This window comes from Halichoerus grypus, chromosome 3 (genome assembly GCF_964656455.1).
Source record: "Halichoerus grypus chromosome 3, mHalGry1.hap1.1, whole genome shotgun sequence".
Lineage (NCBI taxonomy): Eukaryota > Metazoa > Chordata > Mammalia > Carnivora > Phocidae > Halichoerus > Halichoerus grypus.
Window position 1 is genome coordinate 97,917,399 of NC_135714.1, and position 23,435 is coordinate 97,940,833.

At 38.4% G+C, this 23,435-nt stretch overlaps 1 protein-coding gene across 2 annotated transcripts in view; it reads left to right on the forward strand.

Annotated features, from left to right (window-relative positions):
• SYNPO2 (synaptopodin 2) overlaps window positions 1–22,761 on the forward strand; it is a 166,128-nt gene extending 143,367 nt beyond the window's left edge. The window contains exon 3 of one of the 2 annotated variants that reach the window (XM_036091772.2): window positions 19,234–19,480. In XM_036091772.2, coding sequence (XP_035947665.1) covers window positions 19,234–19,351 — 118 coding nt within the window. In that variant the 3' untranslated portion in view covers window positions 19,352–19,480. Of the gene's footprint in view, window positions 1–19,233 lie in introns of both variants that reach the window. The other variant, XM_078069181.1, reaches the window with a different exon arrangement.
• The last annotated feature ends 674 nt before the right edge of the window (window positions 22,762–23,435 follow it).

Below are 23,435 nucleotides of genomic sequence, written 5' to 3' on the forward strand. Positions count from 1 at the left end.
AACTTCCCAGCCACTGTGTCCTCAGTGGAAGATTTCTCAACAGTTACTTCTGTCAAAGACTTCCCAGCAAGGACAGTTTTACACCTTATGTTTTTTCCAGTAGCTTTTTTTTTTTTTTTCTTCAACTATGTCTCATTGTTATTTTGAAAACATCTCCTGAGGAGCTGGTGTAAGGGATTCTAGACAGGGGTTTGAACATTCCCATCACTAACTTCAAGGAGAGAAGACATGAACTTCTAAGTTCACCGTAAAAAACCCCTCATTATATTTGCAGGGCTCCACTGCCTTAATTTAAAAATCATAGAGCCACTAATTAAGGTGATAATTATGAGGGCTTACTATATGCTAGATATATGCTAGCTGCCATTCTAGATACTTAACAAACATTGACTTTTTTAGTCATCACAAAATGACTATAAAGTAGATATTATGATCATCCCATTTTACAGATGAGAAACTGAGGTAAAGAAAAGTTAAGGAACTTATCTAAGGAGGTGGGGATAAGGCTCAAGACCTGACAGTCAAGCACCAGAGCCATTCACTAACCACAAGGCTACATTACCTCTCTTGATCGCAAGACAAAGGTCACAGATGAAAAGAATTGTGGCATCAGAGCGATAAGCTTTACCTGTCTTAGAAATAACTCAAAAGTTACTTTAAATCTTCTAAATTATGGGACGCCTGGGTGGCTCAGTCGTTGAGCGTCTGCCTTCAGCTCAGGTCATGATCCCAGAGTCCTGGGATCGGACCTCACATCGGGCTCCCTGCTCGGAGGGAAGCCTGCTTCTCCCTCTCCCACTCCCCCTGCTTGTGTTCCTGCTGTCACTATCTCTCTGTCAAATAAATAAATAAAATCTTTAAAAAAAAAATAAATCTTCTAAATTAAAGTAAGAAATATTAAAAAGATTTCTTAGAGTTTGGTAGCCCCAAATGATAGACACTTGTAAACAGGTACAAGGGGAGAAGAAAAGCTGTAGTTTTATTTCTGTCAGCCTATTTGCTTATAACTCAATACATTGTAGGGGGGAAGCCTAACATTTTGCTAGTTACCATTGAACAGAATTTGCACTAGACCAACCTCCTCGAACACCCACTTCCAGCCAACTAGCATTGTATATTACTACTAGGGTTGTGCTCATTTACACCAGGTAAATTAAGGGAAAAAAGAATAGTGATGAAGAGAAATCTCTCAAATTTTAAAAACAATATGCAGAAAAATATTCCCACCCCCCTTTTTTAAATTTAAAAAGTCATGATTTGGTTTAGGGGATGAAAAAGGTAACCATTTCCTTTTTTTTTATGTTATGTTAGTCACCATACATTACATCATTAGTTTTTGATGTAGTGTTCCATGACTCATTGTTTGTGTATAACACCCAGTGCTCCATGCAGAACGTGCCCTCTTTAATACCCATCACCAGGCTAACCCATCACCCCACCCCCTCCCCTCTAGAACCCTCACTTTGTTTCTCAGAGTCCATCGTCTCTCATGGTTCGTCTCCCCCTCCAATTTCGCCCCCTTCATTTTTCCCTTCCTACTATCTTCTTTTTTTTTTAACATATAATGTATTATTTGTTTCAGGTCTGTGATTCATCAGTCTTACACAATTCACAGCACTCACCATAGCACATACCCTCCCCAGTGTCCATCACCCAGTCACCCCATCCCTCCCAACCCCCACCACTGCAGCAACCCTCAGTTTGTTTCCTGAGATTAAGAATTCCTCATATCAGTGAGATCATATGATACATGTCTTTCTCTGATTGACTTATTTCCCTCAGCATAATACCCTCCAGTTCCATCCACGTCGTTGCAAATGGCAAGAACCATTTCTTAAGTGAAATTCACCACACACGCAACCCCAAATGTCCAGAGGCACATTCTGTAGTGGGTACGTGTGGCCCTGGGCCTAGGTGCCCGCAACTGCATCCAGGCCCGCCTCCGCTTGTTAGGAGACTCTAGGCAGATGCTTCCGCCTTTTTGAGCATCAGTGTCCCTCCCTGTGACATGGAGACAGTACTGGGTGCACATCACAGGTTGTGCAGGTTAAATGAATCCACAGTGTTAGGGGCATAGAACGGTGCCTGGCAAATTGAAAGCGTTCAACAAGTATTAGCTACCAGTGTTACTGCAAAGGCCACTTAACAAACAGTAGCTACTATTTCAAAAACTTCCAAGGAGGAAAACACACACACAACCATTAGACAAGTTCTTTTGTTTTTTTCTGTTAATGTGCATCCCAGTTTTAGGGATCGAACACAACTAAACTAGAAAAAGCAGAAACGGTGTCTGTATACATCTACCGACACAAGCAATCTCTTCTCAAGAGGCTTGTACTGAGAAGGTGTTATGTCTTCTGTTTTCTTCTTACTGAACCTTTATATGTCTATGTTCCTCTCTCTTCAGCCTGTTGGACAATTTTTTTCTTCTTTGTCTTCATCTATTGTCCTGGCGTTGTTGTAATGGTATACAAAATGAGACCAGGATTCGAAGAGATGTTACAATATTAAAAAAAAAAAACAAAACAAAAAACCGAAAACCTTAACATCAGCTTTGAGACTCCGCTAGAAAGGGACTGCATTCAATTCAAAGTATCAATGTTAAATGAAACAAGTGTGGTGCCCTTGCAATGTACAGAGAACTCTTATGTGGGGGGATGCTTGTAAATTTGGGTGGTTGGTCTCCTGAGGAAGGTTCTGGTAGGATAGTTGAAGCTTAAATAGGCCCCATCCCACAGAACGTGGAACAGCTGGCCACCCGATTGCCGAGGCCACCCCAATTCGGGCCTGCAACAGTTGGGGCTCTGACAGAACCTGGCTGACCTCGGAAGGCGCTGCGGACAGCTCTTCTTATCCCTCCTCCCCAACACTGTCCCAGGACAAAGGGTCAGCAACCTGGCCGTTTCAGAGTAATTGATCCCCTTGCCTGAGAAGCATGAGCGGTTTCCAAAAACAGAGCGAACCCTCTCTCTGAACAGAGCAAACTCCCAGTTCACAGAGCAAGGGATGAAAAACAATTCTCAGAAGTTGAGTGACTGACGCAGGGAGGAACCTAGAATTCCAGCTGCTTTTCAAACCCAGGGCATTTTTGTGGGTTTTCTGGTGTGCCTCTAGAATCTTTCTGAGTCAGAAGCAGAAGTTGGGACTAATCTTGAAGAGAAAAAAAAAAATCAAAACAAGCTGAGAGGCGGAAAATTTTATCTGAATCTCAAATCGCTTTTGTTTCAAATACATTTAAATTGATTTAGTTCTGTTTTCCTTTTGTGCCATTTAATTACATTTTTTCTTTGAAAGTAAAAAAACTAGATCTTTTTCCTGAATTGCATACCCCTTAGTTCTGTTTTCTCCTAACATGTCTCAGATTGGTAATGAAATAGTCACAAAACCGTCCTCTAGAGCTCAAGATCACCAAAGACTAGGCTGCACTAATATAAATAAAGTGCTAAGTGTCACACCAATCCTTCCATTACTAGTTGTTTTTTCTTTATATTACACTCAAGAGTTAATTGATGGTCTGGCCCACTGACTACTTGTTAATGCTTATCAGATGGTGCCAATTATAATTCTTTATATAAACCCAAATAAGCTAACTAGATTTTTAATTCTCCATTACAAAACAGCCAGCGAAATGTTACAACCCAGAGTGGGTGCTATTGTTGAAATAAAAAGCAAAGCAAAATAGATCACTTAGAATTTTTTATTTTAATTTTACACTTCAGTATACCAACTAACAAGATTTCCTTTATATACAGCACTTCAGTTTTAGCCAACCATTGCCTTCAGGGGGTTCTAACACACCGTTTTCCAACTTTTATTCCCAGAAGGAAATTAAGACCTTTTTTTTTTTCTCCCCTCCTGGCCCCACGGTGAAAATTCTGATTTAGTCAGTCTGGATGGGGCCCAGGAATTTGTTCTTGTAACATACACCCCCAGGTGATGCTGATGGTTGTGAACCGCACTTTGTAAAACACTTTTCTAACACACAAAACACTTAGGTCAACCTTATTCTTTAAGACCCGTAAATAGTTTTCCAGTTTGTCCAGTCAGGCACAGCCAGACTTGTAAACGGCACCTGCTTCCCACTGTTCTGGAGGCCTAGTCCGCGCTGAGTGGGCAGTGAAGCACGGATCTTGCGGGCTTGACCTCAGGGTTCCAGCAGATGGCAGCAAACCCTCTTCCCGCTCCCAAAGCGCTTCGCAGGCAGCCATTCTCAAACTTGCGAATTTGCACTGAACGTTCTTTTTCTTTATTTTTTTTTTAAATAGGAGAATAAAGAGGGCCTTCAGATGTGATTTTATCGGACCCCCTGCTTCTAATCAAGGCTGAGAAGAAATATCTCTAGGAATAGAATCATACAATTTTATCATCTAGAGAAGGGACTGTACAAAGTTCCTTGGCCCTTTTTTCTTATCTCTGGGGAAAGGGACTGTATGACTTCCCTTGGCTGTAGGGCAATACAGTCTGTTATCTCCGATCAAAAATGTCCTTCCTAATAACTAACTTAAATCTCTCTGGCCATAATCAAAACATTTTTATTTTGGGATCTAGGCTAAAGGAGAATTTTGGAGCACTTTGAATGCTAATTAGCCTTTTAAAAGGAAAATAAATATGATTGTAGAATTTTCAAAACTAAAAAACCCCCCAAATTCGTGTACTTTAAGGTTCACCGGGGAAAATCCCAATGTTTTTGCTGTGCCATTCCATTATGATGATCAAATGGTGTGGTAGATTGACAAAAGGCAAAATCAGAGGATGCTTAAATACTAGAAGAATGTACAGAACAAAGGAACAGGTAGACCCACTGAGTAGCAGCTTTGATCCCAACAGGACCATTGTTTTCAGATCTTTGACGCACTAAAGTTTATTTCTAAAACAAAAAGGACGGTGACGTCGGAAGTTCCGTAATATGAGATGAATGTTTGTACTTTTACCAGTGGGAGAAGAGACCAACGAGAGATAGGAGAGCTGGATATTTGAGGAACTATGGTGTGGATGAGGGAGTAAATGTGTCTATTGATGAAAAAGAAGAGTTAGGAGTAATGAACAGAAGTTACAAGACAGTAAATTTCAGTTTAACTTAAAACTTCAAAAATCGTGTGGGGAAGAGATGGAGAAGGAATTAACATATATATTGGACATACAAAAGGTGTTAAGAGCTTTAATACATGTACTTAATTTAGTTCTCATAACAACCTTGTTTGGAGAAAAATTATCATTTTTCTTAATTGATAAGGAACCTGGAGCTCAGAGAGGTTAAGAAAATTGCCCAAAGTCACACAGCTAGTCCTAAGATGGCAGACCCACCAGCTGACTCCAAGTTCATCTGTTTTCATAGCCTGTGCTTTTCCCCACTACAATGCCTATCAGGTGTGTTGTAAAAGGAACTCCTGTACCTCATTGAAGCTTGATTGCAGATCTCAAATCCCTTCCACCTCTGAGATTCTATAATATATAAATATCTTCTAAAAAAAAATTGGGTTTTTAGGTTTTGTGAGTATTCTGATGTAGTTCAATACTTTTTTTTTTTTTTAAGATTTTATTTATTTACAGGACAGAGAGAGACACAGCGAGAGAGGGAAAACAAGCAGGGGGAGTGGGGGAGGGAGAAGCAGGTTTCCCGCAGAGCAAGGAGCCCAATTCCGGGCTCCATCCCAGGACTCTGGGATCATGACTGAGCCTAAGTCAGAGGCTTAACAACTGAGCCACCCAGGCGCCCTGTAGTCCAATACTTTTTAAGAAGCAAGGTCAGTTTTGGGGTGCCTGGGTGGCTCAGTCGTCAAGCATCTGCCCAGAGTCTTGGGATCGAGCCCTGCATCAGGCTCCCTGCTCCACGGGAAGCCTGCTTCTCCCTCTCCCACTCCCCCTGCTTGTGTTCCTTCTCTTGCTATGTCTCTCTCTGTCAAATAAATAAATAAAATCGTAAAAAAAAAAAAAGAAAAAGAAGCAAGGTCAGTTTAAAACCTCACAAAATTTGTTTCTTCCTTACCCCTTCAATTCCAGGATATTTGCAGGAAATGCATCTTAAAATTAAATACATCATTTTTCTAATGAGGAAAAGCAGAGCTTAGGTGAGAATAATTTTTCTTTTCTCCAAGCCATGACTAGAATGATTTGCTTCGGTTCTAGTGTCTGTAAAGCGTGATTATAATTCCTCCTGACTGTTCTTGAAACATACACAGATACTTCTTGAGAAGGGGGAGCACTGTGAAGCTCAGAGGGACCTTTAGGCCTCGGGGAGCCACAAGGCACCCTGGAGTAAGGTGAGAAACAGCTGGTGACGCTGTAAAGCAGAATTTCCAGTACCCTTTGCTTATCATTTCACCTGCATCACGAGATCTCCATCCTTTGCTGTCAAAACGCCCATGTTCCATTGTACAAAATTATGTCAAATGTACCGTTCATTCATACAGAAAGCAATCTTTTATAAAAAGAACCATTTAGTATGTATCTTCTTTGCTTTCATTGTTCAACCTCTGTTTTGTTGTCCTTTTGTTTTGTTTTTTAAACTTCTATAGTAGTCTACCTAGCACTGTGAACCATGGTCAAAGTCAAAATCCTGTCTTATGAATGGTGCATAAATGTTTAATTATCAGTGTATTGTTGGGGATGCACTGCATTGTCAGACTTCATCTGGTCTCATGTAGACTTCATTTTTTTGCAAAAAGAAAAAAGTACTGATCTAGAATGAACTTCATTTAGCAACTAGTTATAATATCAAAGTTGCATTTCGCCTGGGAATAACTGACCCACAGTGATAAATTGTAGGTGATCGTCCTCTCTGTCCCCACCTCCTTCAGGCCCTTTAAATGAAAGAATTTGGAGATAACTTTCCTCCCAGCTACAACACACACAAAAGCTCTAGCCTAGGTCATACCCATGTGTGATTCCAGATGGTCAATGATTGCTGATCTATGAATTAAATTTTAAAAAGAACTTACCTGCATTAGACTTACCACTTCCAAAACAGGCAAGGTTAATAGCAAGGATGCAACTGAAAAGTCCACACATCACTATCACAAAGTGTCTCATAATGTTTAAGAAATAGATCAAAACAAAGTTGAGAGGACCTTTTTGACGGGTGTAACTTAGGAATCTTTTTACAAAGAGATAAGCTCTAGACATTTCTTTTTTTTTTTTTTAATTTTTAATTTTTAAAGATTTTATTTATTTGACAGAGAGAGACACAGCGAGAGAGGGAACACAAGCAAGGGGAGTGGGAGAGGAAGAAGCAGGCTTCCCGCTGAGCAGGGAGCCCAATGCAGGGCTCCATCCCAGCACCCTGGGATCATGACCTGAGCGGAAGGCAGATGCTTAACGACTGAGCCACCCAGGCGCCCCAGTTCTAGACATTTCTTTTTCCATCCCTGCCCCAGAGTTTTTCTTTTTTGTTTCCTTGTTTTAATGGATAGTTGCTTAAGAACTTCAGACATGCATATTACCGAAGGGTCCCTTCTCTCAATCTCAAATGTGTATTTATAAGGACCTAGACATTTTAGTACCTCCAGAAGAATTTATCTTTTATCTTAGGCTAAGACTACACATCCAATGTGGCTTAGAGGGTTGATGAAATGTTTGTAGCTAATTCACCAGGCTTTGTTAATTCACTTGTGTATTTGCATGAATCTATCCAGAAAGAGGAAAAAGTTGTTTAGCAATTGATAGTCAAGACTACCTAACATTATATCAATATGAAAGTGAACTTGAGAATGAGGAGTAGTCTGGGGAATGATAAAGAATGAGATCTTTTGAATAAATGTGTGGCCCACATAGCCAAATTTGCTATAGTATTAATATCCAATATTATGTCTAAGAAATTACATACTGCGGTTTTGTGAGAACATTAAGAAAGTTATAGCAATAAGAGAAGCTGTAATAATAGCTAACAAGAGGGGGAAGTAAAGCATACTAATGCCTCCTGAGACACCTCCTTGAACCATTCATTGGATTCCAGATACACCTGCGATTAGTATTTTCAAGTGAAGTAAATTCTTCCTATTTTGAAGATACGTTCCCGGAACACTACTGGTAATAGATGTTTCCACGTTCTCCATTTGTATTTGAAAAATACACCATCATGACCCTCACCGCATACTCTGCTTTAATCTGTATTTTCCCGAGTGGTCTTTTATCTATTCCAGAAAAACAATCATTCCTTTGAAAACCCCAATTACTCTATGGCATCTCCGTGTCTATAAAATGAAATGACATACACGGAATTACTGCATAAATCCCTCAGACAAGAAAGACATCATGAAATAAAACTTACCCCTTGCACCAGAGAGATGTGGTAAGGCAATTAAGCAAACTTTTTCCTATTCTGTGCTTAAGAAAATAAGTTATTGGTTATTTCCCGGATGAAGAGTTGTATTTTTTTATTCCTAATTTTAAACATCACTCTGGGGCCATGTTTTTGACGAAGGAAACATAAATATGATTTGGCAGTCAATCTTAAATTTCCCAGGAACAGTAGGTTAAACATTTTCCCCAGGGACCAGGAAATGAATCAAAGGATCTATTTCATAAGCTTAGAAAACGTAATGGACAGAAAAACAGTTACAAAGATCAAGTAAGTCAGTTTTCTCATACTGTATTTTCCACATCCTTGTGAAATAATATTGTCACATGTTGTATAGTTGTTGATGTGTCTTTGTCATTACCATTAACCAGCTTTGGTTTGTCAGTTTTTTAATGTGATTAGGAGCTGTGATAGAAGAATGGCTTAAAAACATGCCAGGGAGAAATTTGGAGAATGTTATCATGCAAAGGGCCCGATCAAGGTTGTTACATGCTATGCACACATTTCTTAAGAATTCTTTTTCTTAAACTCTTAACTGATAAAATTTTCCTCTGAGAAAGTCAAAGCTATTCTATTTGGAAATGAGTTTGCTTAAGGGATATTAGCTCTATGTCAAATAGCAAGCACATAATCTGTAAAATATATTAAAAAATTGTTTCTCTTCATCCCACTTTTTTTCCTAGGGATAAGTGCACATTCATGGTGACTTCCCTTTTTGTGAATGAGGGAAGGAGGAGATGGTTACCTGGATTTGTTTTAGGAAAAGTATCTAGGATACAATGGACAGCTAAGGCTATATTCAGATAGTGAAATACATTTTAAGTAGGCTTTAGGTGTAAGTAATAATTTTATACTAATAACGATGACTCTCCTTAAGTGTTTACTACATGCCAGACACTGACAGTTTTCTTTACAAAAGTTATCCAAAAGGTCAACAATTCATTTATTTCATATAGGATCATCAGCCTTTGTTAATTGTGACAGTTCCCTTCTTTTCTCTGTAGAAACTGATGAAATTTGAACTTTTGATATGTTACTCATTTTTTTCTATGGTGGGAATCCATATGATTTTTACTGCTTAAATCTTCTGAGAAGAGAGAACTTCTCTTCAGAAAATATTTTGAAATGTGTTTAAAAAATTTTGTTATGTTCAAACCAATTAAAGTAGACGTTTATAAAAACATACTTAAGGCTTTTCCCCAAGAACTACAAAAAATTAAAATGGCAATTCCAGCTTTTTAAATAGAACACAGTATATAGTAATAGGAGTGCTTTCATAGGTTATCGTTTTTAGAATGGCATACTTTTTTGAGGATAAAGGGAGGTGAGAGGGTAAAACATTGCTGTGTAGTTAATTTCTCTTCACTAATAGATTTAGTGCCTTAAAATTATTTAGATACAATTTTATCACCTATGACTTTCGTTTTTAAATTTCCCTCTACAGACACATCCCAGCTGTGCGACCTAGGGTAAATTACCTAATTTTTATGCCTCAGTTTCCTGATTTGCAAGATTGGGGATCAGAGGGTTGTGGAGAGGATTCAATGAGTTCATAGAAAAACTTGCTTAGCACTGTGATTAGTACATAGTAAAAATTCTATACATTTTAGGTCTTGCTATCATCGCTATCTAAGATGAAAGGGACCACAGAAGTATATGCAGATTCCTCCCTAACATCGGTCTTCATGACCTTCCATTGAATGTGGTTATTTTTATTCTTTTATAATAGAGGGTTAAGAAAGATCAAGAAGTCTGTATTTTGTCCCCCCCCCCCCCCCGGAGCTAGTAGAGAGGTGGGGTCGGAGGGGGGGCTGTTGCTGCGGTATCTGAGGCGTGTGGTGCTAATGCCACTTCAAAGGCAAGGCTCCCTCCTATTTTTATCCCAGTCGGCAGCCTGCCTATGCAGTTGCCTCTTGAACAAAAGGTTCTGCCAGGTCTCTGACACCTTCTAAGACCTCACAGGCTCTTCTCACAAAAACAAGAATAATCGCCATTTGTTGTGGGGCATTCGATTTCTAAACGAAATTTCTCCTCTACCCCTGCTCTTGAAACTGTAGCCGGCATTGTTACCGCTTTACAACCAAGGAAAACACTGGCTGGAGAGGGGGAAGCATAGGGGTAGCAAGAGGTGGAGGCAGGACTCCCGGGTCAGTGTGACATCCAAGTTATCCGAGTTCACATTCTTTCCAGTATATCATGCTTGCTTCCATTGTCATTTATAACCCTTAGCCTTTCTCACGAAGGAATTTCCTTCAAACATAAAATAAACTTTTAAAACGTGTATTGTGTTAGAACCCAAATTTAATCTAAAAGTTAATCTAAAGTGAATAAAGATGAATAGTCAGCGGCAGAGCCAAAATGAGAAGCACTAGCTACAAGATGGTATCTCTTTTTCTGATGTCCAAGTATGTTTATTTTATTTATCTAAGCAATGTATGGTTACTTGGCTACTTTTCTAATCAATAATACAACTCATTCGTCCTGATCTGCACTATTCTTGATGAGCAGCATAATGCTGCAGATTTCTGTCTAAAGAAATGGACGCTCTCCTCCATTTTATCGATGAGAGTGCTACAACAGAATTTCTAAAAACTCCACTGGTGAAGAAAACTTAAGATTCACTTTAGGAAGGCAGATCCCAGGAAATATGAGATCAAGATTGTTTTATTAAGAGACTAGAACAAAAATGACCTTAAAATGCTCCTCATTCCTTGACGTCAAGCTTGACTGTATGTGAATCACCTCAAAGGAGCATTTATCCTACATTTAAAGATCTCTAGATATAGGAGTTCTACATCTCCATGGAGAAATATCTTTCCTGTTAGCCTGCTTCTCTACCAGGAAAATTAATCTAAGACTCATGAAAATGGGAGTGCCCCTAAGAGATTAGTTAGTAGAAAATGCCATTTCCTATACCTGTTTGCAGTCTCATGATAAATGGCAAATCACCTTTCAGCTTTCCCTTCAGCAATTCTTTTTTTTTTTTTTTTTAAGATTTATTTATTTGAGAGAGAGAGAGAGAGCAGTGGGGAGGGTCAGAGGGAGAGGGAGAAAGAGTCCCAAGCAGACTCCAGACTAAGCTTGGAGCTGGACAAGGGGCTCAGTCTCAGGACCCTGAGATCAGACCTGAGCCGAAAGTAAGAGTCACACTCTTTTTTTTTTTTTTAAAGATTTTATTTATTTATTCATGAGAGACAGAGAGAGAGAGAGAGAGAGAGAGAGGCAGAGGGAGAAGCAGCCTCCCAAGGAGCAGGGAGCCCGATGCGGGACTCGATCCCAGGACCCTGAGATCATGACCTGAGCCGAAGGCAGACGCTTAACCATCTGAGCCAACCAGGCGCCCAAGAGTCACACTCTTAATGGACTATGCCACCCAGGCACCCCTCCCTTCTGCAATTCTAACTAATCCCAATGTCCATTATCTTTTTCTTCTTAGGTCTTATTTTTTTTTTTTTCACTCTTGCAAATATATTTTAGGCTCTCTTTAGGATTCATGCATAAAATTCTAGGACTTTTCTCATCTGGGGAGTCAGAACAGTTCTATTTAAACCCTCATGCTTGCACTGACCTAAAATGCAAATGATTTTACTTGTACCTTAAAATCTTCTACCTGCTTGGAAAAGTTGATTTGTTTGTAAATATTGATTCATCCTCTTTGTTTTGGCAAACATGGCTTGGTGTGCATATTGGTGTGTGTATAGTGAGGGTGGTGGGGATAAGTCTATTTGTGTGAGTCCCTCACCACATGTAAGTGTTGTGAGAAGGTCTACATCTTGAGGCAAGATGAAAAATTTTGGTGAAGCTAACCAAGTTTCCTGGTTATAGCAGTCTGATATAGAAATTGTTCATTCATTCAACAAATATTTACTAAAGCATCTACTTGCCAGGAACTGTTTTTTGTCTAGGGATGTCTTCATGAACAAAACAGAATGAAACAATAACCCTTACTCTTACATGGAGCAAAATTCTAGTGGGAAGAAGCACATAAACAAAATAAATAAAACATTTAGTATGTTTAATAGACATAGGCCTAAAGGGAGAAATAAAACAGGGAACGGCATAGGGAATTTTGAGAGAGAGAGAGATACAGACAGACAGACACATAGACAATAGTCAAATAGTGATCATATGATATTTGAGTAACGCCCGAAGGAAAAGAAATAAGAGTCATGCTGATATCTGGAGTACTGTGTTCCAGGCAGAAAGATCACAAGTGTAAAGGTCCTGAGGCATGAGTGTGTCTGGTGTGTTCAAAAATAGCAGATGGGGTGCCTGGGTGACTCAGTCGTTAAGCCTCTGCCTTCGGCTCAGGTCATGATCCCAGGGTCCTGGGATGGAACGCCGTATTGGGCTCCCTGCTCCGCGGGAAGCCTGCTTCTCCCTCTCCTACTCCCCCTGCTTGTGTTCCCTCTCTCGCTGTGTCTCTCTCTGTCAAATAAATAAATAAAATCTTTAAAAATAAAAAAAAAATAGCAGAGGCCGGTGTGGCTAGATCCAGGTGAGAGGGAAAGAGCAGGAGGAGATGAAATCAGAGATTAAGGAGGGGTGGGCCCGAGCAGATTTTACAGGGCCTTGTGGGTCAATGAAAGGACTTTGATTTTCCTTTTTTGAAATGAGAAGGCATGAGAGGATCTTAAACAGAGGACTAAGTGGCATAATCTGACTCAGGTTTTAACAGGGTAATTTTGGCTGCCATTTGAGAGTAGACGAGAGCAGCAAGGGTGGAACCAGGGAAATCAATTGGGAGACCGTAGCAATAATCCAGGCAAGATTATGTGGCTTTAGCTTAGGATGGTACCAGCGGAGGCATGGGAAATGGTTGCAGACTGGATGTATTTTAAAGTCAGTGCTGACAGATCAGGTGGAGTGTAAGGGACAGGGAAGAGTCAACAATGACTCTCAAGATTTTGACCTGAGCTCATGGGAAGCTGGAGAATACCTGGTGCTTTCTTCCATTCATGTGCCTCTTCATAGCCCTCTGCTTTTTAGAAATTCTTATGAATGACTTAAAAGGCAAATGAAATGTCCTTGATTTCTGTTTGCCTCTGTTGGAATCTGCCTACGATAAAGTACATATTTGTGATGAATATTTACTGATCATGTGTTTAAGAGAGAAAGTTGTTGAAGGAGTTGAAATAACATTTGAAGGAGTTGAAATAACATCTGAAACAACATTTGTTGGAGACACTTCCGCTACTATGACGTATTTAAGCAGGAATTCAGTTAAGAGAATGTTTTTGGCTTTCAAGGTTTATGGTATAAAATAGTTTGAACTTCAGAATATATCCTATTAAACTTCTTTGGCTTCTAGGACTATTTGCATTGCTTTAGAATTCACCTCATTGTCCTATGTAAACCTCAGACTACACTTCCTTTTTAAATGTCAAGTGTTTCCTGCCAGTTAAATCGGTTACCCAGACAGTTTAATAAGGAAGCTAATTAAGCTGCTTCACTAAGTGCTTTATGTGGATAAATCAGCATTGAACTGACATGAAAAGCTGGTGAAGGTAAGCTGAGAAAGGCCCTCAGCTCCTCCGAGCTGTTCAGCTGACTCGAGGGCAGAGCCCCATGTGTGTCTCACCTTCACAGAAGGGAGCGCATCTAAATGTGAGCTCCGCCCTATTCCCTGCCACCTACTCGTGCTTGTGACAAATGGCAAGATGGCAGTAGTAATTAACCCAAACTTAGTCAAAATTTAAATGATTCTTTCCAAAATTTCTAAGATCTCATTTCATTTAGCTTGCTTGGATTTGAATCTTTTTTTTTAAAAGGACTTTTTCTCAAAGCAATTTCATTACAAGTACGGTCTAATATTTGACTAAGAACTCTGGTGTGAATGTGTACGGCCAACTTCCCCACTCTAGTACTTACTAGCTTTCTACCCTTAGGGAGGTTTCTTTCTTTCTTTCTTTCTTTCTTTCTTTCTTTCTTTCTTTCTTTCTTTCTTTTCTTTCTTCTCTTTCTTTCTTTCTTTCTTCTTTCTTCTTTCTTTCTTTCTTCTTTTCTTTCTTTCTTTCTTTCTTTTCTTCTTTCTTTCTTTCTTCTTTCTTTCTTTCTTCTCTTTCTTTCTTTCTCTTTCTTTCTTCTTTCTTTCTCTTTCTTTCTTTCTTTCTTCTTTCTTTCCCTCTTTCTTTCTTTCTTGTTACTTACCATCTTTAAGTCTCACTGTCCTTGTCTTTGTCCTTGAAAATAGGGACAATAATAGGCCCTACTTCATGGGCTTGTTTTGAGAATTATATGAAATGCTCTATGTAAGGCAATTAGTAGCCACCACTTGGCACATGGTATGAACTGTCAGTGTTGGCTATTATTAAAGGCAGAGGTAGGAAAATGCCTCCTTTGGGTTTCACCTTTGGTGGGAACATATAACACCAGGTGATTCGTGAGTTCAGTTCTTTGCAGCCGTTGCTGCAGCCATTATATTGGACTGGCTGAAGATTAGCATGTACTTTCCTGCACTGAACACTTAAAGGACACATGACTCTAAATACACACAGACCGAATGTTCTACATGCAATATGAACTGTGCCATCTGCCAGATGACAAGGCCCCAAGTCAGTTTGAATGATGTCTTTGTTGTTTTGCTTTCAGTGTTTGTGTTTATGTGTATACATCTACTTAAGATCAAGATAGTATATCTGCATAGCCTTACCTAACAAACTGAGGAAGAAGGATGCAGAAGACTTGAGAGAATGACCACCATAGATGTTATTTCTCCTTAGTTTGAAAATGAGGGATAGCAATAGGACAGTGAAGGTGTCTAAAGAGTGTGGAAGCAACTGGGAATATGTGAAGAAAAGGCATATAGAAGTGGAAGTAGGTGTATTTTATGTTATTAGGATCCCTGGGGTAAAAGCATGGGAGGCAAAAGTTGATTCAATGTAAGGAGGAAGTTCTCAACAGTTAAAGCCTAAGGATTGACCAAGATGCCCTGAAAACAAGTGAACCCCCTTCTCTAGAGCAAGGCCTGAGTGAAGTATAAGGTTTCAACTCTTAAGACTATTTGAATTTCTTGAAATTAATCATTTTTATTTTTAGCCTATATTTCATTTTTAAAAGAAAAATGAGAGAAAGGCCTTAGTGTTCTGAAAATAGTAATGTTACATGACAGGATATTAAAGCGAAAGATACCCCAAGGCCCTCAGATATCAGAGATGCTGTACACTAAAGTCTGATTTCAGATGAAACTACAGACTCTACAAAGAACACAGCAGGGAGCCACTCCCGCTGGAACCCCCCAGTCAGGTGTAGGTTGTTAAAAGGTTATCAGAGGACGGCAAGGAGAGAGGATTTCTTGAGGAAGAATTCTGGATGCCATAGATCACGGGGTTTGGGTTTGGAGTAGGGTCCTACCCCCTCACCTCCACCCCTGTGAGAGAAGAGTTTCAAAGTAGCTTCTTAGAGGGGCACCTGGGTGGCTCAGTTGGTTCAGAGTCCAACTCTCGATATTGGCTCAGGTCATGATCTAAGAGTCGTGAGATCGAGCCCTGTGTCGGGCTGTGTCCTAGGCATGAAGTCTGCTTGAGATTCTCTTTCTCCCTCTGCCCCTCCCCCTGCTTGCACTCTCTCTGTGTCTCAAAAAGAAAAAAATTTTTTTTTTTTAAATAGCTTCTTAGAGAGCTTGATATGAGATGTCTGCATGAGGAAGGACAGGAAGGCAGAGTGGATTGGGGTCTGACACTCTCCCAAAAAATCTGGATGGTGAGACATGGGCTGACAAATTGTTTTGGCAAAGAACCAGGAAATCTGCTGCTGTCATCCCAAAGGCAAATGATGTGTGTTCCCCATGGACCACAGCAGGCCAGGAGAAAAGGAGAGCTGGATGGGGTTGTCTTGAGGCCTCTTCAAATAGACCGTCTCATAGCTTCAGCTTCCTTGTGGGTGCAGAATGAGTCACAAGTTACCCGTGAGAATAGGGATGACTTGGCATGAATTGAGGACTACAAGAAAAATGTCGCCAGTGATAGGAATCTTCAAAGATCCCGTGAAAGTTTCCTTGTCTGGGCCTACCTGGCTCTGAGAGTGAAAAGCCAGAATATGATGTTACCAAATCAAGTAAAAATTCCCCTCTGCTCTTTGTCTCTTCCCCATCCTTGTCCTTTAAGCCCAGGAAGCCCGAAGTCCCAGTTAGCAAGCTGAGGGAAGAGAGGAAAGAAAGTATAAAGAAGCCAACCACAGTGCCTTCCCTGAAGGAAGTGGATCTTCCTGAAACAGGACCCAGGGAGAAGAGACTTAACTCTTGAGACTGGAGTTTGTTACTGCAAGGGATGGAATATTCTATTTTGAAATAAACTAGTTTGGGTAACTTAAAGTGACCACAGGACTATTCCTAAAAGAAAGCAGAGTGCCACAGGACCTACTAAGTTTTCATCTAGTGACAGTGGAAAAACTTCTTACATTAAAAAAATGAAAGGGTGGCAGGAGACAAAAAGAAAAAAGCAATTTGATGACACATCGTACGTAATGCTAATTTAACGTACTGGTTACAGTTAAGTGCTCACATATCAAAAATTTAAATTCTTTAGGTACTAATACAACCCATGGTGGAAACAAGAACCAAGGATCTAACCCATAATATGCTAGGATTCTACCATCAGACATTCAAACTCCAAAATAGAGGAAACACCTCTGTTATTTTCAGATCCCTTTGGTCATTTCTGGCTCAGGGTATATCATGTGGCTTCCTTTAGCCAGCCAAGCAGAGAACAGCCTGAGCCTTGGGACGGAGACTGACAGAAGGAAATAGCACCGAAGAACAAGATGTGAAAATTGCTTTGGGGAAATACGTTAAAATTAGGGGTTTGGGTGCAGGCAGGGACCAGAAGCCTGTAATATTTTGGGCACAAACAGAAACAACGTACCTAAAGAACTATTTATTTATATCACATTTGCATCTCTCATCTCTGACAGTTTGTAAGTTTATGTACTATTGTTAGCACTTAAAGGAATATGAGGGCATGTTTGGCAGTCTGAGGAATCTGTAGGAGAGTAGTAGTCATTTTGTTCATTGAGGTAATTGCTCTCTCTTCCTTCACAGCCAGTACTGCTACTATATTTGGCCTATTTGTTATTCTACAGGAGATTTTTTTTAACTTTGATGCTATTTAAAATTTTTCCTCAAAAAATTTTTTTTCCTCAGAGAGCCTTACTCTTTCAATATCATACTTCATAATTCTACTTTTTACTCACATATTCAACTGATTAACATTTATGCCTTAGCTAGTCTAGCTAGTCTATCTAGTTGATAGACTTTATCATATTGAATGTTAATATTTCTCACAGTTTAGAAAATTCCCTATTGATCCTGTCAAGACAGGTAAAGAGTCTCTAAAGTGTCCTTCCATGATTGACTAACCTGCCCCTGCAAAGCTAACAACAGTACTGTGTTACATGTTTCTTGAGGGCAAGGACTTCATTTAAATCATCTTTGTATTTCCAGACTCCGATGAGTGTGCCTGGGAAGTATTAGGTGTTCAATAAAATTTTTGTTAAATGAGTGAAACCAATGCATAAATAATGTGAAATGGAAATCAAGTCCAAAATGGTAACTAAAATTAGGCTTTTCTCCCCTCCCTGATTATATAGTCCAGAGAACTTATTATTAGATCTAGATTAGGATAAAGAGATTGATGAAAACAACATTTGTTAGGACTCAACCATTATTACTGATATTTTAATGATAAAAAAGAGAGAGGCAAGATTCAGTATATTGACCCCCTAATTCTTGATATGCAAGCCAAGAATGGACCACCTACCTTCTTTTTGTGTCTAACGGAAAACCAAAAACAAACCATTTGAATCTAAGATAGTTTGTCAAATCCAGGTGTTGGTATTCACTTTAAATTTAAGGCCTTGGTTAAGAAAGAAAAGCTGTTGGAACCATTTATGAAATTTGGATGCATTTTTAAGCACGGCCATGCTTTTTGTTCCAGAAACACACAATGTTATAATACTGTTAAAGTTGACTCATTTCCCCTAGGTGTAAATTTGCTACTTTTTGCCAGAAGTTTGTCTAAGAGAGGTTCATGCAGATAGGAATGTGTGAGGACGTAATGTAGATAACTAGTCTTCAGGGTTCCTGGAAATAGAGAAGGGGCAAGAGGAGAGAGAATACAAGAGCTTTCAGTAAATTATATTTCTGCATACTGACAAACCAAACATTTCACATACACAGGGGAATGTTGCAGGGACACAAAATCTCAAAAAAGTAAGGAATGTAATACACACTAAAAAAAAAAGCAAATCTCAGATGAAACAAGGGGCAGGAGTGTTTGTCTGAGACATGGGTAATATCCCATGCTTAGGAAATGAAGATCCACACGGTCTTCAGCGATGTAAAATAGATTTTGAGAAGAATAAGTCCATCCACTCCTTCAGATCAGCAACATTAAATACATCTAAGTAGCTCTTGGATTTTTTTTTTTTAATTATTTATTTATTTATTTATTTTTTGCTATATTCAGTGGCCCAAAATAAGATAACAGATTGGAAGTCACTTGGGAAAAGTAAAAAGCCCAGTAGCTCATGGTCTGTTTCTGGGGTAGTCAATATGTTTTGTTTATTTTGTACCGGGAAAACAGGACCTGAATGAGCATGGGCTGTGCATATAGATATGAATATGTGGAGGGCAGATAAGTAAGGGCAGCTCCCAGTGATAAGAGTCACAGCAGTGGTGGTTGTGCCCAAGAGAGATGGTAGTGATTGGGGCTATGGGTTCAGAGATGGAGAGCAATAAGAAAGTCCTAAGTGAGGACCAAGTCCCAGGCCAGAGCTAATAATACACCAGGCAGAGGCAGCCTGTCTTGGCTTTAGGACTAAGTATTTTGGGGGTTTGATTTTTACAGTGCTCAGTAATGTTGCCAAGATCACTCTGGAATAACAGTCAATCAGCACAAACCAAAATGAATGAGATATACTAACATTTTCATTGTTTCTAGCAGATTGGACACTCCCTTTCTCTTCCTGGAAGACCAGTCCCACCCACCATCTCCACAACATCTCCTTGGGTATTCCAGCCTGCTTATAACTACTCTAGCAAACCAACTGATGAGCTAGAGAAGGCAAACAAGAGACTAACTCCTTGGGAAACAGCAGCGAAGTCTCCTCTTGGTCTAGTGGATGATGCCTTTAAACCCAGAAACATCCAGGAATCCATTGTGGCAAATGTGGTCTCAGCAGCTAGGAGGAAGGTGCTTCCAGGGCACTCAGAGGATTGGAACGAGGGACTGTCCTATGTTCCTCAAGCCCAGAAGGTGAATGTGAGCGCATTTGCAAGGCAAGAGTATAATGTTGCATCTTTACCTAATAATAATATGTCCACCAACTCCCAATATGGTTCACCGTTGCCATATGCATATTATAGGCAGCCTTCCAGAAATGATTCTGAAATAATGTCCATGGAAACTAGGTCTGATTACTGTCTTTCAATAGCTGATTGCAACTACAACCCACACCCAAGGGGATGGAGGCGCCAAACATGAATGTTAGAAAAACTGATCTTGTGCCATCTACAATAGTAATTTTAAAATATTCCTTTGTAGGGTGTTTCACTTTTCCTGTAGATTTTGATTCACTTTTGGTCTTGGCTTGTTCTCAGAAGTCATTTATTTGAGTTTGTGTGTGTGTATACATATGCATACGTGAGTGATCTCTTCCTTGTCTGCTCATGGTAGAGAATTTCTTTGAGGAAAAAATTCACTTTCTGCATTGATGTGCTGACACTTATATCTAATTCATAATCTTAATTCAATTTATTCCATTAATATGAGGTAGTCTAGGCAACTAAACGCTGCTCATTTAAAGTGAAATTAAGTATTTTCTTCTAAGTGTCTTAGTCTAGGAAGGAATTAACGAAATATGATGCACTAATTGTCATTAGCAGTAACAGCAAGGAACATAACGTGGGAGAAATTTTCAATGAGAGCATGCCATTGAATGATAATTATATAAAAAAAGATTTCCTTAATGTTGTTTTAAACATTTCTCTGAAACATTATCAAAAGTCCAGTGAAATTCAGTTTTTTAGAATTGAAATATAAGTGTTCTCAGAAAGAAAGAAATATTTGACAGAAAGATAATTATACAATTCAGAAGGACTTTTGAGGCAAATTGTATAATGTATGGGTAATAGAAAGATTTAGGTATAGAATTTATTTTTAATCTATTTAAAGCCAGCAGCCTGAGACAGGAATAGATTCTGGGCTCAGGTATCCTCATTTGTCAAATGAGAAGATCAGATTATTTAATCTCTTATATCCTTAACAGCTCTGATATTCTGAGATTCTCTCATTGGTAGAATGGCCTTTGGTGCATTATTCATTTTTGTTGCTCATCATATAAATGCAGGATTAATTTAGGAGGGGGTTAGGTCATCAGTATAATTAAAGGTCCAAAAGGAATTGTTGGGAGGCAGGTTTTGTGCTATGTGTTCTGTGGAGGGAGGGTTGATGTGAAGAAAAATAAAATTGTTAATGGATTTAAGGAAGTGGTAGATGGATGTGTCTGTTATTATGCAATTGTAGGTCATGACCATTTATTTAGTTACAGAAAACAAAGCCGTCATTAGGATGTTCAAAGGAAGCTGAACAGCTGCTTGGTCAATTTCATGACCCATGCCTTGTTAGCACGACCATGAGACAATCAGACACCTGCTTTTTACTGCCATACCCACAAAGTATTCAGTACAAGGAAATTCAAAATATTTAACATCATAAACAAGAATTGAGAGCATTTTAAAATAAAAAAATATTTTGAATATTAAAATTTTTCTTAGATTTTTTAATGTGATTATTTGGCTTTGTTTTACTCTTTAAGTCTTGAATTTATCATTATAATGGTGTCTTTCACAGAATAAAACTTAAAAAAGAAAAAAAGAAACTCCAGGGTCTAAGTGATCCCTTATCTTGGAAGTAGAAGATTAAAAATCTGAAGAAATTATATGTTCTTTTATTGATGGACCCAACCAGATACTAATTTGTTTAGTTATAAAGAAAAGATAAATACTTCTAAAGTTATATTGTTAAATTCCCTTAAATTTTTGTACTGTTAATTCTCTCAAATTATAAAATATAATTATTGACTCCAAAGACTTTCTATGGAATCTTAAAAAATAATGCCTGGTATATTGATCAGTATGTCAGCAAATAATCAGGAATCCCCTACAAAAAGTCTTATTTGCTTCAAATTTTATTATATTGGCTGAATCACTCTAGATGTCAGTGTCTTAAGATAAGGGTCCCTAGCAGAAAAGACTGCCTGGCAGGATCAGATCCTATTTGATTGCTTTCTTTTATAAATGCTAGAAGTGTTTTCCATTACTCCTAGGATTTAATATACTCCAACTCCAGAAATTGGTATATATTAGATTATTCACTAAAACTTTCACTGGACTCAAAATAAGAAAAGCAGATATTGTAAACTTAAATATTATTATAATAAAATAGCCATCTCCCTCTTTGAATGTACTAGATCAAAATTATCATTTGTGTGACATTATCTGAATTTATTCTAGACATCAAGAGAAAGACAATACATGGCAGGAAAGTTGTACATTTTTCACTCACAAAGAAATGAACATCTCATAGTTTTATTAGAAATTGATGTTTCAAGAAGTCATTTGTAGATATAATTCTGAAAAGCAGAAGTGCCAATGTCAAATCATTACAAAACGTATTGTAGATATTGAATCTCCAGTTTATTTAAAAATGAGTAAAGTTAGATTGCTTATATTCAAGCTAATGTTTGAGACAGGAGACCTGCCACACTGAGATCTGATTCTTATGGGTAAGAATACCTTATATCTGTAAGATCAAAACAGCATTTTTAGAAGAGCCATTGCTTGTAAATATATGCCACATTTGTGAAGATATTTTTCTACTAGTAGTAATCACATAGGTAGACAGAGTTCCTGTTTTACCATGGATTAAAAAGCATGCCCTAAAATGTTACAGTATGCCAGTCATAGGGACACTAATTTGTCACTTTTCTGCCAAATTGAGTTTAAATATCACATCATTGCATGTGTGTGAAGTGTCCGCTATTAAAATGACTTAGATTTTGTCTAGTATTTTGAGTTTTATAAATGCACGGGTTCTAGTCCATTTATTTCTGAATATGTTTCTTTTATGTTTTGGCACCATCACTCACATTGAAAAGGGCCACCCTATTAGGGCTCAAGCATATATATGTATTAATGAATTGAAACTTTGGATAAACGATTGTATCAGATAGGCTCAATTATTATATTTAGAGAGGAATTGTAGAAATGTTTAAAGAGAAAGTAGATTTTCACATTTGATTTCTGTTCAAAGTAGAAGTATCTACATTGTCCACAATTTTCTATTAAAAATGACTATGTTCTCCTGCTAGACTGACATTTCTGACTGTTTATCCCAAAAGACTGTATTTGAAAGATGCATACTAAAAATCAAAATTGTATTAGTAATAAAAAGTAACTTGAAAATCAACTTAAAGAGTGTTTTCATTTTTCCTTATATTATTTTGAATTAGTTTTCACCCCAAAGAACTGGGATTTGAGATACTCCAAATCCAGAAGTTGATATATATTATATACATTATATTCTTAATTATATTATATACATTACATTGTTAATCTTATCTACTGCATATTTTTGAATTTTAGTTTCTGTAATATTAGCTTCCAGAACATCAAAAGAATTTCATGCTGATTGGCACCATTTTAACTGTAGCACTTAAAAACTTTAGAAAAAACTAAAAATAGGATCAATTTGACATATAAGTTAAGTCGTTTGGGGTCCAAACATAAATTAGTATTATTCTTTATTAACTCTTTCCTTCACAGTATATTGAAAAGAAATATATAAGAATATGTACACACACACACACACACACACACACACACACACACACACATATATGAATAGCCAATGGTTATATGACTTGATAACATGTTGGTTGTATTTCTGAAGCTGCTGGGGACTCACTCAGAGAATCTATCATGTTTGTCATTCCAAAAATGACTTTGGCTCTTCCTACATGGTATTAAAACTATCAGCGGGAACGCGAGCTCCCTGTCCTCAAAAATGAGGACTCTTTTAAAGATTAAAATGACCTAAGAGTAGTAACACTATACTGTCTTAAGATGCTAATGCCATAGTGA